This window comes from Xiphophorus hellerii, chromosome 2, assembly GCF_003331165.1.
Source record: "Xiphophorus hellerii strain 12219 chromosome 2, Xiphophorus_hellerii-4.1, whole genome shotgun sequence".
Lineage (NCBI taxonomy): Eukaryota > Metazoa > Chordata > Actinopteri > Cyprinodontiformes > Poeciliidae > Xiphophorus > Xiphophorus hellerii.
Window position 1 is genome coordinate 29,403,292 of NC_045673.1, and position 15,766 is coordinate 29,419,057.

At 39.8% G+C, this 15,766-nt stretch overlaps 1 protein-coding gene across 1 annotated transcript in view; it reads right to left on the bottom strand.

Annotated features, from left to right (window-relative positions):
* Nucleotides 1-6,172: 6,172 nt before the first annotated feature.
* Nucleotides 6,173-15,766, bottom strand: part of lrriq1 (leucine-rich repeats and IQ motif containing 1) — a 43,187-nt gene continuing 33,593 nt past the window's right edge. The window contains exons 21-24 of the mRNA XM_032577257.1: nt 11,589-11,703; nt 10,360-10,420; nt 10,127-10,223; nt 6,173-6,306 (exon numbers count right to left, since the gene is read on the bottom strand). Coding sequence (XP_032433148.1) covers nt 6,173-6,306; nt 10,127-10,223; nt 10,360-10,420; nt 11,589-11,703 — 407 coding nt within the window. The remainder of the gene's footprint in view (nt 6,307-10,126; nt 10,224-10,359; nt 10,421-11,588; nt 11,704-15,766) is intronic.

Consider the following 15,766-nt stretch of genomic DNA (forward strand, 5'->3'; position numbering starts at 1 on the left):
TCCATAAATTGATTGAATTAAAGATCAAACATTCTCCTCCTTCGTGCGGGAAAGTCGGATTCCGCCGAATCCCCTAACAGGAGCAGCGCACGCGCTCCGGGCTCTGCGGGGAGTTTCTCCGAAGCGGCAGGAAGAGTCCGTCTAAAATTCTCTCCTCATTGGAGGAATTATGTTACCGCCGGCACCAGCGCCGCAGTGCATCTCCCGGCTCCACGTCTCCGCCCCGCGAAGCCCAGCGGGCGCCGCTTCGGTTCGCTGTGGGGTCAGTGGCGGTTACCTGGGGCCGCTCGGTGCCACAGCAGAAGATTTCAAAACAAATACGAGGCGCTCTTAAGTAGCGGGAGGGGATCTGTCACAACGGCCTTCTACGGTGACCCCGCGCACTCGCCCATGCTGAGGAGAAGATGTGAAAAGTTCACTGTGGTTAGCTATGGGCCTTGTGTCTGAAGAGGCCAGCCATAATAGAGAACAAGTCTGTGGTTGACTTTGGTCCAGCAGGTTTATCAGTTGGACTAATTCTCTAAGTGCTGCAGGCGGTAAGTAAGTCACGCCAGCCACCGGAAAGGCTAAACTTGGTGGAAAAAAATGAAATAAAAATAAAAACAGTAACGTTTCCACTAACCATAAAATTGCGTAAAGTGAAATTACGAAAAATAAATTTGCTTAATGGAAACACGGCAACTTAAAACACACACACACACACACACACACACACACCCACACACACACACACACATTTTTCGAGAAAAAGTTTTTCCGTTAAGTTTTTCGGCAGTTTCAAAGTAGATGTATAGTTCGGGGAAAAAAACAGCGACAGAAACATTGTTTTCTCATACCATTCACGTGACCAACAACCAGACTTTACTGCTGGCATAAACGACGAAAAAGACGACAGGAAGTAGTTGAAGCATAATGGATTGTTGTTGTTTTGTTTGTTTGTTTGTTTGTTTGTTTTCGAACAATGTGCAGCTGGCTCCACCAGAGCTCTCACAGCATCACACACTTTATAAAAAAAAAAGTTGTGTCATTCGAACGTGTTGAATTCACAGCTCTAATGTAAAAGTTTCCACTACAAATTCCCCAAAAGGCTCCATAAGCTGTTCTCTTGTATAAGAGACTTGAGCTCCCGAATGACACAAATATCTCTCTTTATATATGTAATTGTTTACATCCCATTGCTGCCATGATTTTTAATGACTTAGCCAGTGAACAGGCTGATTCAGTAATATTAATTTATTAATTTTTTAATAGAAATACCTCAATTGCGATTTTTTTTTTTTCGACGTTAGCAGAATGTAGACAAAGATCTGCGGACATTTGTAGTGGAAACGCAGCAACTCATCGAGTCCTACAGCGCTCAGCATCAAACTCCAGATAATGAATGATCAGTGCTGTCGGTTCTAATGTGACCCAACACAGTTCAGCCTGACCGAACCCCGCGTGCGGACAGAGAGGGAGAGCGCGCGAGCATGACATCACTGCGCCCCAAACCGCTCTTAAGCTCTAATTGAATCTTCTGAAATGCCTTCAAACGTTGGCTCGCCACAAAAACACAAAAATCAAACCAGAGTTTGTTTTGCCCCTACAGCCCAAACTGTGCAGAGTTTACAAATGCTGCTTGAGAGACGGCGGGAACATTTAACTCCGGGAGAAGGAGTTTAAAAAAAAAAAAAACAAGTGAAAGCAGCACTTTGGCGCTTTGAACGCTCTTTTCCTTTTGTTTGTCTGCCGCTCTTCCAGGAATCGAGCGATGCTCGTTGCCAACTATCATCATCATCTCTCGTCCCCGTCGCCATCTGGGTTGGTGTTAATGCACAGCACGGGCCACAGAAAACCGACTCAACCCCGGGCGAAGGAGGACAGCGTTAATGTAATGTTGACATATTTTGGAATGTTCAGTTTAAAAAATAATCTAATTCAAAAAGACTTTATTGATCCCAAAGGGAAATAAAATGTTGCTGTATCTCATGTTAATTCGAGACTCTTCAAAGACTTACAGTAGATGATGGCGGTGGGCAGGAACGTTCTCCTGCAGCAGTCTGTACTGCAGCGAGTCCAGAAAGGCCTCTGACTGTTTTTCTGACCCCTTAAGAAAATCATTCGTGCCACACTGGTTGGCATCACAATATTTCAATCAAATACTGAAGCTTTTAATAAAAATGTAAAAAAAAATAGAGATCCTAAACTCTAACATTTTATTAGTAAACCATGGGTGTGTCCATAAATTGACTCAGAAACCAAATTTTCTTACCCAATGTTCAAAACAGAAAAGACAAGGAAACAACATTCAGATATGTGCCGAGCCTCAGAAGAAGAAAAAGCTAAAAGAAAATGCTAATTGTCTCATCTTGCTCATATCAACAGTCATGATTCAAAAGCCTAAAACAAATCCAGTATGTAGCTTTTACAAAAATATGTTGGTTTTTTCCCCATATTAGTTAAAACTCTCATGAGTGAAAAGATCAAACTCCTCCAACTCCTCCCTGAGCTGCCACTGCCTGAAGAAATGCATCGCTTGGACCAAAAAACAACCAATCAGAGCCAGGAGGAGGGACTTAGCGCTGTCAATCAGTGCTGCTCAATGTGCTAATGTGCGAGAGTGCATGCCACCATGAATTTTAGAAGTGAAGTGAACATTTAAATTAAGAGAACCACCAGAACTAAACTCTGAGGAAATCCTGTAGAGTGAGCGGGAGAGGAGAGGGCAGATGCTCCAAACTTGGGAAATGGTATCAGAGCTCTCTGTTGGGGGGACATACTTCATGTTTATATTTAAACATTAGTTTAAATATAAAATTAAACTAATGAAATTCGAAGTAGGATTTTTGTTTTCGTGTGAGATGATGAGCAAAATATAATTGGAAAATGTATTTATTGTTCATTCATCCTGACACCGAGGAGCCAATAAACGTGCAGGGTGATATAAATCTCTTCACTTTAAAACATTGTACACTGTTGCATTTGTTTTAATTTCATGGGCAGGTGGACATTTCTGGCAGTAAAAAGCTTATATGCTAAAAAAAATATTAAATAATAATAAAAAAACTTAATATCTTCTTCTGAGACTGTTATTGTAAGACAGGTTCATATTTAGTTGTTTTTTTAAAAAATATTTTTTGTATTAATTTGAAAAACGTCTGATGTCACGAGCCTGAAAGGACTAAGACCACCTCCAACTGAGTTAGTTTCAGAATCAATGAGTTTTCCCGTTTCAATGATTTCACTGGTATCGTTAAGCAAAATAAAACCGCAAGAGTAAAATTTGAAAACTATGGTGCATGAAAAGGCTTTATATCTAGAACATTCCGACTATTTAGATGACAGAACATGTATACAGTACAGACCAAAAGTTTGGACACAACTGTGTGTCCAAACTTTTGGTCTGTACTCAGTTCAGACCAAAAGTTTGGACACACTTTCTCATTGAATTCAATGAGAAAGTGTGTCCAAACTTTTGGTCATTGAATTCAATGAGAAAGTGTGTCCAAACTTTTGGTCTGTACTGTATGTCATACATAATCCTGTATGCATATATCAGAGTTGCCCACTTATCCTCAACACGATACACTAGAGTGTGTTGTCATTCGATAAAAGTGTGATAACTTAAAATTTCAGCATTAATTTAGCAGCTGTAAGTACACAAATAAGAAGATAGTGTCAAAAGTCATTAGATTTATTTCAGGGTTATATCCAAGAATCCAAGGACAGAACACAAGTCTTGATTAAAAAAAAAAAGAAAAAAGAAAAAAGGTTTCCAGGAATGTTTCTGGACACTACAAAAAAAAGAAGAAGAATGGAACAAATTTGCAGCTGAACTTAAAACCACATTGAGAAGTCTTTTTATACATTTGGAGGTGTAACTTTGAGTAATTTGAATGCAAAGGCTTGAGGAGCTACACTTAAAAATATTATGGAGTGCAGCGGATGATGGATTCAAAATATAATTCTGGGGACAGAAGCAAAGCGTAGCGTTTCTGAGCTGGTTTTGAACATAAACTGCCCTCTTCTTTCACCGATCCGCTACGGTTGACGAAAATGTATCCGGCTCCAGCACAACAACGTGTGAAGACGGCTCGGGACTTCAAACCCGTCCTCCCCCAGACAGAAGACAGAGCTCTTATGTTTCCAAAAACAGGACCACCGCATCTCTGGCGTGTGCCGAAAATCCCCTCCAGCTCACGGCCCAAGCCCTCCCCGCAGACGCTGGGAGATAGAAGGAAAATAAGCAGACAGGCACGCATTTCCTGCCAAGGAGCCACTCCTAAGACCTCGCTGTTTGTTTTGACGTTCATTAACGTATGATTTTTTAATATCTTTTTTATTCAGACGGCAGCTCAGGCGAGAAACCCAAACGCCTGAGGTGAGACGCCTACAGCGGGGCGGCGTGCGCTTACACCGAGGATTCCAAACACGAATACACACCAGGGTTACCAGGGTGATACATTTCAGTTTGGTTTTAAGTTGTTGTGACTTCATGTTTGTCTAATTCAGTTGGTTGGAATTGGTTTTTAGAGTGTGTTTACTAGTTTTATTAGCTAAATATAGTTTTTATTAGTTGTAGCAGTACTTTTAGTTTTTTTATACTTTGGTTCAATTTTAGGTGCAGAATTGAAAAAAAGGTCAAAGTATTGTATTGCGATTTCGTACACATCGGTTTGGTAATGAGTACTCAGTAGAAGAAAAAATATTTTCAATTATTGAGCAATCAACTAACTGGCGTTTTCTCCCAACTTTTGCTGTCACCATTTTGTGGACCAGCAGAAGTGGAGCGCCATAATCTGCTGGTAGTTGACCTAAACTGCATGTGTGGGGGAAAAAACAATTTTCACATCAGTTCAAAAGACTAATAAATAGATTCGTAAACACGTAATCAAGGGATATTATTTATATCATTTCAGTATGTTTCATAAATGCATGATAGGGTTTTAGTTAGCTAGTTTTTTTCCCTCATAATTACCGCTTTTATTTATTTCAGTTCACAAAAATGTTCTGTTTGTTTCCATTATTTTTAGTTACCTTGACACACACAGGCCAATTATGATCCATCAAATTTCAAATCCACATTTATATGGAGAGTTGAAACAGTATGTAACTTTGATATAAAATAAAATATAATTTTTAAACATATTTTTTAAAATTATCATTATGTCCAGAGACTATAAAACAAACGATCTGCAAAAACAAATTAAGCTCCTCTGCCTTCTCTCAGAACAAACTACAGAAATAAACCACTCAGTCAAAAACAACCAATCAGAGCCAGGAGGAGGGTTTTAGCGCTGTCAATCACTCTCTTGCTCTCTGCTTTGCACTTCAAAGAAAGCCTGCAAAAAATGCTAAAGCTATTTAGCATTGCCACTGATGATGGTTTTACTGTAACGGTAAACTGTTTCTCCACCATTAGCACATTTAGCAGCCCGTACAGAAGGTTGACTGGCAGCGCTAAAACACACCTCCTGGCTCTTATTGGTTGTTTTTGACCGGGAGCGCTGCATGTCTCCAGACTGCAGTAGTAGTAGCTCAGGGAAAAGATGGAGGAGTTCAATTTTTTGTCAGATTTTGTCTCAAACCGTCAAGACATGATGAAAATTTTTATAAATACAGAAAAAACAGACTTTTTACAATATTTACATACTGCACCTTTAAATAAAACAGAGAGTTTTATTTGAGTTCATTCTTGTGAGATGAACGAGAAGGGTTTTTTCTCTGTCGAGGTTCGTATTTATAAAACATCACAGGAACAAAATAACAATAACAGTCCAGCGTTTTGAACCCACAGGTACTGAAGGATCCTGGTTTCCATTTCCTGCCATCATCTGCATGTGAAGCGAGTAATTTCCAAGAGTTTTGTGGCTTTCCTCCACGTGTTTTGATGCGAGTTGGCCGCCGCCGAGCAAAGGCACTGATAGCTCTGGAAACGCCTCGAGGTATTTGGGCTGCTTCAGGTTCCTGTCCGTCTTCATTTCTAAGAGGCCCCGTTAATTTCTGTTTGAGTTGGGAGGGGAAGGGGGGAGACTTTTACAAGAGCAAAATACAAAGGAACAGGCCATTTTCTACCAATTTATTCTTATGTCTATTGACATCAACTGCAATCTTAACATCTGTCAATCTTTAAGAGGGATACACACATTTAAAAGCTTTAGAAAACATGAAGTAAAGAGATATTTTCAGGCGTTTACTTAGGCAATCTGTCCCTCTTCCTGCCTCCACCCCAGCCGCCGCTCAGCTGGACGGGGTTGTCCCGGAAAGAGATGCGCTCCTTTTTTACCACAGGGGATGCGACTCGTCTGGGGGGTAGAGCGTCTTTACCTGGGGAAAAGTGGAAAAGGAAAATATCAACATTTAACATGAAAAATTTGTAGGATTTAGGCCAGTGGTGTCTAAACGTTTTGGCATGGGGGTCAAAAACAGCGACGGGACGTTCAAGGACGATCCGATGCTTTTCAAAGGCTCTTTAACCTGAACGACAGGACTTGAGTCTTTCTTTCAAACACTTTGTCAACGTAAAACTATACTACGGGTAACATTTCTGGTTCATAGGAAAAGTTCCATTTTCTTAAAAGAAATAATTTGCAGGGCTCTTTGAAGAGAACGAATCATGAAGATTCAGTTCCCTTCAAAGAGCCATAAGCCATCACTAACCAAAAATGTCAATTTGAAACTACTTAGGGCCACAACTTATAATTTTTGTATTTTTTCTTCCTAATTATAAAAAAAAAATCTTTTTTATTTTTTATTTTATTTGCTAAACAAACAGCAATGGAAACAGAACATTTTAAGAAGCAAAGAAATAAGATTTCTTCAGACAAGCGATGTCCAAATCATTAGATAAAAAACTAAAGGGAGGAGGGGAGGTTTTGCAAGTCTGTCAAACGAAACAGCAAACCATGGCCTAAATTTTTCTTTTTTTTCTGATTTTTTTTTTTTTTGTTGGTATCTTTTAAGCAGCAAATACTGTAAGTGGTTAACTCTTCCTTTATTTTGCTAAGTTTATTAAATGACCAAAACTGCACTTTCTGAAAAGCCACTGGATGTTTTTGGTCCCTGATACTAAAAGTAAAAATCTGGATGACTACTTTGTGTTGCCCCTTACATTTTACATTGTAATTATATTGTTTCTGAACAGCCTGGCATCTGTAAAATTTCACCTCAACATCAAGTGAAAGAACAGGCTGTTTTTGAACTGTGACCACGGACCGCCAGAAATTATTCTGAGGGCTGCAAATGGTCCATGGGCCTCACTTTGGACACCCCTGTTTTAAGTGATAAATCTGGTGACATATTTGGTACCGAACTTTTTTTTTTTTTTTTGAACAAGCGAGCTTTTTGCAAATTATAATTTTTTTTCCCATGTGGTCTATCACAAATAATTATAAAACTAAATTAATAACAAAATGAAAATTCACTATAATTGACAGAAGCTGACAGAATTTGACGCCGAAGTGTGCGGCGGGTAAGATCCGGTGTTTTTCTACTCGGCCCTGCAGAACCGGGGTAAAGCTGCGTCAGAGGCCGCTCCATCTCAGCGCAGGATCAGCACAAAGCTTTTCATACACACAGAACAAAGGCTGAGTTTTTACAGCATATGATGCGTTCCACGTGTAGAGCTCAGGCCCCGGGTCTCCACAGCTTCCCCACACAGGGAGACAAACATTTAAGGGTGGGGAAGAGTGGGGGGTGTCGGGGTCATATTTAGAAGGGGGGGGAGGGGGGGACATTGATCCAACTCCAAAAAGCAAAGTATGAAGTATCTATGCTCACAAGTCAAACCCAATAAAATCTCTTTCGTTTTGGACTGTGTTTGTGTCAGTTTGGCGTTATTAGTCCTGTTTGAAATAGTTTAAAGGGACAGCACCGCGTTGTTCTGAGCCGAAACCTGGCAACAGCCAGGCGGGCTGAGAGTGATTTATTAAAGACTCATTGTGTTAGGTAATGTCCAATCGTGTGTTTTCAATGACTTTGAAAACAAAACAAATCCTCCACTAGGTGTTGGAGTGAGCTCAGAGTTGGTGGGTCTGCTTGCTCGAAGGATCGCCTGCCGCTGCCAAACACTCGTAAAGTCCAGCTGACACCGTCCCAACCCGAACGTACGCTGGTCAAACGGCACCAAGCGACTCATTCAACTCAACCAACCGCTGCCTCAGAGCGTCCCCTACTGTATGCCTGAATAGAAAAATTAATTTATGAATTAAAAATCGCTCCTGAATCATATCTTAGCCCTAAAAATGGGAATGAAAGAGTCGCATCTCTACTGCTTACTGAGCCCATTTCATACCCTGCTCAGTTTATGAAATAAGTAATTGGGTTTTTTTTTATTTATTTATTTAGAAATGCTATTGCCTTAAACACACATTCATATTTCAATTTGCCCTGGACAGCTTCTGTAACTGCCGTCTTTGTCGGTTCGGACAAAGAGAGAGTCTTCTTTCTCCTGCGGGAAGCAGCGTCTGTGTCTGCTGGGCAGCCGCTGCACCTCGTGGACATGATTCTGAAACCATCAGCCCAATTCAATTTGGCTTCGTTAGAGGAGGGGACAGGGCTCTCCTTCACTTGAATTCCTGGGCTTGTTTAAAGCGGTCATCTGCTGTCAGTCTGTCAGTAGCATCTTTGTCACTCCAACTCCTGAGTCCCTCACTTGTCCTGACATAAGGGCCAGTCATTCCTCACTGAAAGGACTGTCTTTTTTTTTTTTTGCCTCCGTCTGTGTCTGGCCACTTCCTCTCAGGACAGATTTCACGGCACCTTGTCCCAAGGCCGACCCTGTGCCCCCCGCCTCCCCTACCACCCCATCAATATCACCACATACATACCAAAAAAGCAAGCTGGAATGTAGCTGCACTAAACCTGCCTTCATAACACTCGATTAACGCTCAATTAATTGAGAAAAATGTGTGTAATAACACACATTTTTTCAAATAAAAAGCTTGTTTTTTTCATACTGGCACATCCTTTTCCGTCTAAACAGTTTATTTGTCGTCACTTTTGAAGGAACACAAACCTGAATGTTACTGCTTACAATTTCTATAAACAGATGAGATCTGTTGATTTTTTTAATTAACAATGTATCTTAAGCTTGTACATAAGCCCAAGTTCCAAAACAAAAGCTCGGTAAATGGTGTGGAGATTTAAATTCAGTCATACAAAATCCACAGTGACTGTGAAACTGATAATCTTATGAATATTAATTTGGCCAGTGATCAATATCTTATATTGTTTAAAATCTTAATGGCATGAATTGTAAAAAGAAATGTTTAAAATGTGTCCAGTTTATCAAATCATTTTTGAATTTGATTGACTTCAATTAGTTAAAAAAAACTGAATAATATTTTTTATTAATGTGGTTAAAACATAATTTGATCATATTTTTAACTTTTTTGTGGATCCTAACAACTTAACACTATTTTTTTTTAAATTTTCTTTAAAACTTCCCAACCTAATCATAAACATTAATCATCATAAACATTGCACGTTAGCTAATGCTAACGTTCTTGGTTTTGTGCTAACTTCGGTTTTAATTATATCTGCCTTTGAAAGACGACAACCCCCCAAGCGCCAACTCTCATTTTGATGTTATAATTTGCATGGTTTAAAATGCCCTGAGATATTCTACTTATGTTTACACGTTTGTTCCCTGGTGTCCGTGTTTCATTTTGTTCCTGAATGTTTCTTGGTTGAAATAAAGTTATCAGGGGAACAAAAGAGAGAAAACCTAAAGCATAAAGATAAACTACTTGAAGAATTTTTAACAGTTGATAACCAAAACTTCAACATGTTAAACGTTTTTCAACTAACAGTTTACAAACCTTTAGAATTTATCCAGAAAAATAATAGGAAAGTTAATTGCGTTAAAAGTTTTTAAGGTTACAAAAAATTAGCCATGCTAATCCACTATTAGCATGGCTAAACCGCTCTGGGAGGTATTACTTTTTCTCACTGTACCTTTACAAAACAGAAATTAATAATCCCACAGGCCTTGATGGACACCACAGTGGAGGGAAATTGGAAATTGTTGTTCTAACACATTTTGTAACATGTCTCCTTTAAAGTAAATCACTTTAATAATCTGTACTGAAATAATAAGAATTCCCTCAGACACAGTATGAATGAGAAAAATGTGCCTAAAACTGACCAGCACAAGTCACGTTGCTTCTGTTCACAATGCCGAGTGGGGCGATCAAACTGCTGTTGGAGCAGAGTCTTGTGGCGTTGGGTTGAGCTCCACATGCCTGCAAACACCATAAAATCGCTAACTAACAAAGCTTGTGTCCGTTTCTGACTTAAAAAAACCTAAAGAATCTGTGCTGATTAACAATTCACGGTCAACCATGCAGGATCCAGGAGACAGGATGCGACAATACTCACCGCAGCCTGAACTGTGCCTCTGCTCAGAATGGATGATTTTATCTCTGGTAAAAATTGTCCCCTGGGGATAAAAATAACAAAAGTTTAGATCATTCATTGAAACTTGGAGGTCGAGAGAACTCACTCTGAAGAGTTCTCTCCAGTTCCAACTACAGCAGAAACAAAATCCATATGAGGACAGGTAGGAAGGCGGTAGCTCTGCTTCCAGCCTTGATTTTCACAGTTCCACTTGTTTAAAACATTTAGTTCTGAATGTAGATAATGTAATGTAGAGGTTCAGCAAGGAGAGTCTTATTTGTAGCCAACCGCCTTCAATATGGGAATATTGAATCGTAGGAGAAATGGGGCTCTTTTCCATGTCGTATTTACTAGCTGCATTTCCATTAACTATAAAATTGTGAAAATTGAAATCACAAAAATACATTTCTTTAATGGGAACGCGGAAATTTAAAAAAAAACTCACGTTTTCTGCAAAAAAAGTTGTTGCGCTAGGACAAAGTGAGCTTTTGACTGTGTCAAAATAAATGTATTTTGCAAAGCTGCAATGGAAGCACATTTTTCTCATCACATGAGGAGGTTACTACTGGCAGAAACAACTAAGGAGGCAACAGGAAGTAGTAGGAGGAAGACGGTTTGTTTTGGGGGGGTTTTTGGACAATGTGCAGGTGGCTCCACCCGAACTCTCACTCACAGCATCACACAGTTCAAAAAAATTTGTTCTTCTGTAAATTCGCTGACTACAATCTTCCCAAAACACCTCGTACATAGCCACTGATGGCTAATAGATGATGAGATCTAGTACCATGGCTGAAATATGAATATATTCATGTTCCATCCGTCGCTTCCATGATTTTTAATGACTTATGGCGTGAACAAGCTTATTAATGTGTGATTTTAATTTAATTTCTTATTTAATGGAAACGTAGCAATTGTGAAATTGTGTTTTTCAAGATCTGAAGAATATAGATGAAGATTTCTACACATTGGTAATGGAAACGCAGCTAATAAGATCAACATACATAAAGACATACAAAAATATCTCAAGTTGGATTATGTTACAGAAATGATCAGGTATAACAGTAAGTCTGGTAAAAAAAAAAAAAAAGGGATTTTATAAAAACAAAAAAAACAACCTTTTTTTCTCTCGTGAGATTACATTGCTATAATAAAAGATGAATTTATTTGAAGGCTTTATGAAACACATCCAGCAGCAGCATGAAGCCCCTCACCTCTCTGAGCGCCGCTCACGCAGAGCGACCTGCGTCTTCAGCTGTTGCTCAGCTTGCTGCCTCCTCGTCTGCTCCGGTTGCTCTGCCCACCGAAGACCCAACTGGGCCTCGCCGACTGCACCCGACAAAACCCGGAAAATAAACGTGAAAAGCCTGAATTTTGTTCGCTCTTATTTAGGAGACGATCTAAATTGCATACAGACAGCAAGCTCATCATAGGAAATGACAGTAACAGTGCGCCAGGTTTGTCCACTCAACATGTGTGTTCCGTTAATTTGATCATCATAAAATATCCAAATGATGCCAACGAAAGCCTCTTTGTGATTTGTCTCACAGCTCTTGTGAGGGCCTGCAGCCTTTTGTGAAACCCAATCAAAGCAACACGTAGCAGTTTGTTGCGGAGGGAAATCTGAAAGGGCGCCTGATTTACGAGTTGTGCTGAAATCCCATAATAAGGCCATAATTCAAAGTAAACATTTACGCTGCAGTGACAGTAAAGCCGCAGTGGATGGGTGTAAACTGATAATGAATTTTGACAGTCCGGCGCTGGAACTAATGACGCATTTATTTAAGCGATTTACTCGCTTTTGTGGAGCTGTAAAAAAGAAAGAGGAAAAAAACCCGAAAAGAAAAGAGGAGAAAGGCTTTACAGTTTTCATGGGTTAATTGAAAGGCCCCACTAAAAATGTCAAGTGATGGATGCCTCCCCCCGGGGCAACAAAGGCCAGGAAATGGCTGTATGCAGTTCCGAAAGTTGAGAGAGAAACGCAGCATTTGCAGCCCAAATTGCTACAGATTCTTCTTTTATTTACTTATTTTTATTTTGCAGCTGCTTTCCCTTAAAACCGGACAATTAAAGTAATTAAATAATTACCAATAACTCACTGAATGACTCAAACATTGCCCATAAACTGTTTTATACGCACTAATTATATCAGGGTTTTATATGGATGGTTTTAAAGCAGCTAATGACAATTTATAATCACTGTGATTCTCATTGTGTGGAGGTAATCCAAGATGAATTCGGTGATATACAGTCTGCATTAATGCTACTCTCGTGTAGCATTCATGCTCCCAAACCAACTCCCGCCCTTCCAGCTCCCGTCCTGTCTGTCTCTCTTTTCCTTTTCCCTTCAGAAGACCCAGAGCTCCTTCCTGACCTCCTCCAACCTCCTGAATCCCTGTCTACTCCCCCACTGGACATCAAGATCAAGGCAGGGCCTGTAGGAGTCACGCCTATTTAACGGGGCTCATAGGCACATTGAGTGATCTAGTGTCTACTAAAATAACTCTGAATCAGAAAGTTAGGGAGGAAATTGGAGGCTTTAGCCCCCCTGGCTAACCAAAGCCAATTAAAAGGGCAGCATTATGCGCTTTCCAGGCATATGCTGCCTTTCTGTAGCACAATCAAGTAACTACAGTATGTTAACTTCAGTTGTTATAGAAATGCTATAAATTTTAAATATGACTTAAAAGAAATTTGACTTTGATATTTAACGCCTTGACATTGGGTCTCTGTCTCTTTAAGAAACTCCTGTTCTTTCTGAGACCCCACCTCCAGGAAGTCATCATAACATGACTCCTCTATTAACCTTTTAACAACATTTTCACCAGCGTTGCAGTGAGAAATAGCTCCTATAATGAGCTCAGCAGATGTGCAGTTCCGCCATGTGCTTGCTAATTGCTGTTGGCTAGTCTGAAGGAGCTGAGGAAACTTCCCCACTCAGTCAGAAGCTTGGGAACTGCAATGCTGAGGAGGAGCAGCGTCTAAAGGTGGAGCTGGCGTGATGGAATCAAAGCAACACTCCAGGTGTGTTTTGATGAGGGAGTAACATTACAACATGGCGTAGAGCTCAAAAACGTGAATTTTACATAACGCTGCCCCTTTAAGGAACTGGTTGGATACCGCAGAGCCTCGTCCGATTTGTTCTCACGGCAGAAACAAACGCTGGGACAAATGGATCAGAAAAAGTTCACATAATAAACTATTTTCCTCTGATTTGTTCTGATTGCTGAGCTGGGGTCAGAAGGTCAAATACTTAAACAGCTTTCATTTTCCATGTCATCACCTTCCTGAAATAATGGTCATTTTTTTGCCTAAATTACTTTTGGGCAAAAAATAACTGGCCATTATTTTAGGAAGGTGATGATATTTGTTAGAAATTTATAATCAAAGCATTATATTTCCCAAGTCCATTTGTCCCTGTTCATCACATGAATCAAAACAAAAAAAATAAAAAATAAAATCTCGTCATTTTTGGTCTATAAGCACATGTACCAACAACATTTTTTGTTTGTTTAACAAAAAACAGAAAGAAAAAGCTTTAGGCTCATCTTATAACTCCATAATTCTCTGATAGTTTAGGTAATCGTAACCCTGAATCTGACCGTAAACCATACATTCCAAACCACTACCTCTATGAAATAACCTGCCAAATATTTGTTTGTCTTTAAAGTTTTATGGTTCTTGAATCAGAATTTGTCAGGAATCAGAACTGGCAGGTCCAACCTCAGTATCTGCCAGGGAAAATGGAATTTGTGCAATTCTACGAAACAGTAAATCGAATGGTACCATAGAGTTTTGCACATTATAAACCTGTTGTCACTAAAAAAAATAAAAAAAAGGCTAAATTAACAAAACATCCATTGTGCTTGGCATTCATACATTTGGATATCTAAAGCGAATAGTCACACGTCGTAAAGCCAAGTTAAACTCTTTTTCATTTCCACCTATCAGGATTTAATAGAAATGATTTTCTCTTTACTCAACTAAATAAATGGATAAAACAGTACACAGAACACTGGAAACAAAATTGCTGCTTTCAGAAGTTCTAGGAGGGAAAGTAGCAATTGATTTAATTTATCATCATCAAGTCCGACCACCCTGAAAAATGCAGGGGTTTTGGCAGTTTGCTGTTCTGGAACAGAGGCAATGTTGGGTCAATCCCTAGGAGGAAAAACATCAGAAGAAGTCTTTAAGAAGAAATTGTTAGAAAACCAATTCTAGAGTCCAGCATTCAACAGTGAAAAAGATTATTCACAAGTAAATCATCATTGAAGACAATTAAAGAGGCAGTATTATGCTTTTTCCAGCCATATGGAATCATGTCATAGCACAATGAAGTAACTACTGTATGTTACCGTCATTTAGTATATCAAAAATCACTTTAAAGTCTTAAAATTATAATTTACACATTCAAATTGGGTCTCTGTCCCTTTAAGAAACTCTTGCTCTTTCCTACGTTCAGTCTTCAGGAAGTCATCAGAACATGGCTCTCCTATTAGCCCTTTAACAACGACTTCACCAGTGTTTCACTGAGAAGCAGCACATATAATCAGTTCAGCAGATGCTCAGTTCCACCAGGTGTTTGCTAATTGCTGCTGGCTAGTCTGAAGGAGCTGAGTGGGAGAGCTCCTCCCACTCAGCAGTGGGGGAGGGCTGCTCTGTGAGGCAGAAGCTTGGAAACTGCTGCCCTGAGGAGGAACTTTGTCCTTGAAGGCAGAGCAAGGTCCAATGAGGCGTTTTGCACAGCTGAATGGTTGCCATGGGAGATTAAAAGATTTCTCAGACATGCATGAGGGAACAACATCACAACATGATGTAAAGCTTGAAAAAGTCGATTTTACATAATACTGTCCCTTTAAGAGAGCCAGGAACAGAACAGTCAATATCCATAGAACTTACAAAAACCCAAGCATGTCATCTGGCTCAAAATAGAGGTATTTGGGTAAACTTTAATCAGGTTTAACATACCAGAACAAAGACCTCATCCTAACCCTCAAGCATTTTGAAAGCAGGTGTATGATTCAGGTTTTTCTGCAGCCACAGGACCTATAGTCATTGATTCAACCCTGAACTGCTCAGTAAACGAACATATTCCAGAGTCAAATATGAAGCTAAAGCTTAGACAAATGTTGCATAAAGTGGGAAAATAAGTCCCAAACAATGCAGTCAATCTACAACAGAATGCCTTAAAAAATTAAGGTGTAATGGACCAAACAGGCTGCACAGTGGTGCAGTTGGTAGCACTGTTGCCTTGCAGCAAGAAGGTCCTGGGTTCGATTCCCGGCCGGGGTCTTTCTGCATGGAGTTTGCATGTTCTCCCTGTGCATGCGTGGGTTCTCTCCTGGTACTCCGGCTTCCTCCCACAGTCCTAAAACATGACTGTCAGGTTAAT